Below are 3815 nucleotides of genomic sequence, written 5' to 3'. Positions count from 1 at the left end.
TATCTCGCTTATTTCTATTTAAAATGTTATTTTGATCATTCCAGCGTGTTTCTAAGGCTGTTTTATGCTAGAAATTAAAGTTTCATATAAAAATTCCAGTTAATAGAATTATGGGAGGTAATGGGTTAAACATATGTAACTTCAACCAAAAGTATTGAGTGCTACTCTCTTTCATTTGCTCACTCAATTATATGTATCATCATCATCGTCTTTTATTGTCTGTTTTCCATGATGGCATGGGTTGGATGGTTTGACAGGAGCTGACCAGCTGAAAAGCTGCCCCGCTGAAAAGCTGCCCGGCTGAAAAGCTGCCTGAGCTCCACGTCCATTTTGGCATGGTTTCTATGACTGGATGTCCTTCCTAAAGCCAATCATTTTACAGTGTATACTGGGTGCTTTTATGCAGCACCACCACAATTGCTTTTACATGGCACCAGCACAGGTGTTTTTTTACATGACACCATCACCCACAAGCCTGCAAAATTAGGATCACTCAACCTAAGAAGGAAGCAGGAGACATCCCTGTATGCAAGGATTTCACTTAGATTGACATATCTCCTCAAGTACAGCAAACCACCAGAAGTCATGGTCCCTTGTCATCTCTTTTGTAAGGCCCAATGTCTGAAGATCCTTTTTCATCACTTCGTCTCACATCTTCCTGGGTCTGTGGAGCACTAAGAGCACCATCCGAGTGTGATCGTTGCTAGAGCAGCTGTCTGGCTTCCGTGTCAGTGGCACGTAAATAGCACCATTTGAGTGTGATTGTTACCAACGTCACCTTCCTGGCATGTGAAAAGACATTCGAGCGAGATCGTTGTCAGTGCCACTGGACTGGCTCCTGTGCAGTTGACACGTAGAATACACCATTTCGAGCGTGGCCGTTACCAGTACCGCCTGACTGGCCTTCGTGCCGGTGGCAAGTAAAAGCACCCACTACACTCTCGGAGTGGTTGGCGTTAGGAAGGGCATCCAGCTGTAGAAACTCTGCCAAATCAGATTGGAGCTTGGTGTAGCCACCTGGTTCACCAGTCCTCAGTCAAATCGTCCAACCCATGCTAGCATGGAAAGTAGACGTTAAACAATGATGACGATGATGATATATATATATATATATATATAGTTCAAATTAACAGGAAACAAATGACGAAGACAGGTGAGAGAACAAACAAGTATTAGTTTGATGCTCAGGTAGAATGGAAAAGTCTTTGACATTTCAAGCATATGCTCTTTGACAGAAAGGATTGAGAGGAAAAAAATGGAGAGAAAATGGGGGAAAAAAAAAGACGGAGAAAAATATGTCAGGATTAACAGTTCAACATGATGAAATGATATATATATATATACATACACATCTGCTACAGTACACAAGCCATCAATAATGACAGAGTTATTGTTGAAAAAGCTACCTGGTGAAAGTTGATAATTAGTGAATAAGGAAGTAAATAAAAATGCCAAAATAAATAGGAAAATAAGAAATTTTGATTTATCACTCCCAAAATACTATACAGGTAGGATTCACTACAGAAATTCATGAAGAACAACATTTCTTGAATAGACATGAGGGGGCAGTAACACACTTTGGCCCTCTGAATTTTCAATCTGTAATTTCAAATAGTTCTGAGACAATGAAGATAGCAGAATGGACATCCAAAAATTATTTCAATGTCTTTCTTTATAAACCAACTGAACTGTTAAAGAATACAAACAGCTCAACATAAAATTGGTTAACATATTTTCCAATCATTTTTTGAAACAAAAAGAAAGACTTAAATACACACACACATTAACACACACACACACACACACACATTGAAACACTTTACCTTCTGCTTTTTCTATAGTATAATTCCTCTCAATAACCTCATTTGCTGCAGTCACTGTCATGGAAGTTAAAGCCTTCTTCAATTCCGCAGCGTTTATTTCCAGCAAAGTCTACAGACAAACAAACAGAGAGAAAGAGAGAGGATAGGTATAAGTAAAGAGAATAGGTATTTCCTAGTATAACATGCAGAAGAGAAACAGGGCAAGTGTTACGAGGCATGAGGTATATTCAAGTGAGAAAGATATAGAGTGAGAACAAAGAGTTAAAAATTATATGCAGCTAAACATTAGTCCTTAAAAGACAAAATTTGTTAATAATAGGTATTTGATTTCTGAACTGAAGAGTTAGAACAAATACCATGGGGTGTTCTGTCCACCTATAAATAATGAAACAAAGTTAGTCCATCATAAATTTAAACAGTTCTACAAGGATTCAAATGTAACAGTGTGCTGCATTAAATATTCAATGCACTCCATGTTCTATGCTTAATCCTTTCACTGTGAAATTAAATTTCATGGTTATTCCAATAATGATGCTAAATATCTATCAAAAACTAGAATTACAAACCACATGGTTCCGGGTTCAGTCCCACTGCGTGGCACATTGGGCAAGTGTCTTCTACTATAGCCTCGGGCTGACCAAAGCCTTGTGAGTGGATTTGGTGGACAGAAACTGAAAGAAGCCCGTCGTATATATGTATGTATATATATATATATATATATATATATATGTATGTATGTGTGTGTGTATATGTTTGTGTGTCTGTGTTTGTCCCCCCAACATCGCTTGACGACCGATGCTGGTGTGTTTATGTCCCTGTAACTTAGTGGTTCGGCAAAAGAGACTGATAGAATAAGTACTAGGCTTACAAAGAATAAGTCCTGGGGTCTATTTGCTCGACTAAAGGTGGTGCTCCAGCATGGCCACAGTCAAATGACTGAAACAAGTAAAAGAGTAAAAGAGTATATCTTTCTTCTTTTACTTGTTTTAGTCATTAGACTGCAGTCTTGCTGGGGTACTTCCTTGAAGAATTTTAGTCAAACAAATTGAGCCCAGTACTTGGATTTTATTTTTTGCTTTTTTTTTTCTAAGCCTGGTACTTATTTTATTGGTCTCTATTGCCTGAACTGCTAAATCAGTTGTCACGTGGTGGTGGGGGACAAACACAGACACAAAGACACACACACATATATTTCAGTTTCCCACCACCAAATCTGCTTACAAGGCTTTGGTTGGCCTAAGGCTATTGTAGAAAACACTTACGAAAAGTGCCATGCAATGGAACTGAACCTGGAACCATGTGGTTGGGAATCAAATTTCTTACCACACAGTTTCCTCAATAAAAGATAAATTGATTTATAAAACTGCATTCTGCAGTTAAGGGTAAAGAAATTATTAGTAGATATATCTGATTTCTGCAATAAAAGGGTTAAACTACCTACATTAGTTGTTAAAAAGACAATTGGCAAAGATAATTTGAACAGGATTTGAACCACCAAACTGTTGGCCCTGAATACTTTATTTTAGGTTCTTAATTAATTTTTTGTCTGACAGTTTGTGTGTGTGTGTGTGTGTGTGTTTAGTTTAGTTTAGAAGAAGTAATGTTTTTTTTTTCTTTTCTTTGCACTATTTAAATATATAGATATAGGAATAGTGTCTGAACCACTTAGGTCATACATGTAACATCAAATAATCTACTTACTGAAATAGACTCTAGTACATTTTCATTGTCCACAACAGTCAAGTCTTCACTTCCTTCAACCTTAAAGGTAATGTTTCCAATATACAAAACTGAGGAGATGGCTTGGAAGATATTGAATTGTTCCTGTAATAAGACATATAGGAATATATTTGTATTGAGTTTTAAAATTTTAAGTTTTGATTTAGTATGAACACATATAAGTACATAATTTTATATATTAATTGAATCCATATATTGTGACTTAAATAAGTATATATATATATATATATATATATATATATATATATATAT

General features: G+C 36.4%; 1 protein-coding gene across 1 annotated transcript in view; it reads right to left on the bottom strand.

The window, feature by feature from the left end:
• LOC106879565 (myosin-IIIb) overlaps window positions 1-3815 on the bottom strand; it is a 114320-nt gene that overhangs the window by 55115 nt on the left and 55390 nt on the right. Inside the window, exons 8-9 of the mRNA XM_014929199.2 lie at window positions 3525-3647; window positions 1824-1932 (exon numbers count right to left, since the gene is read on the bottom strand). Coding sequence (XP_014784685.1) covers window positions 1824-1932; window positions 3525-3647 — 232 coding nt within the window. The remainder of the gene's footprint in view (window positions 1-1823; window positions 1933-3524; window positions 3648-3815) is intronic.

The sequence above is a fragment of the Octopus bimaculoides genome, chromosome 2 (genome assembly GCF_001194135.2).
Source record: "Octopus bimaculoides isolate UCB-OBI-ISO-001 chromosome 2, ASM119413v2, whole genome shotgun sequence".
Taxonomy (NCBI): Eukaryota; Metazoa; Mollusca; class Cephalopoda; order Octopoda; family Octopodidae; genus Octopus; species Octopus bimaculoides.
Note: the sequence above shows the minus strand (reverse complement) of the source record. Positions and strands in the feature narration are given on the sequence as shown.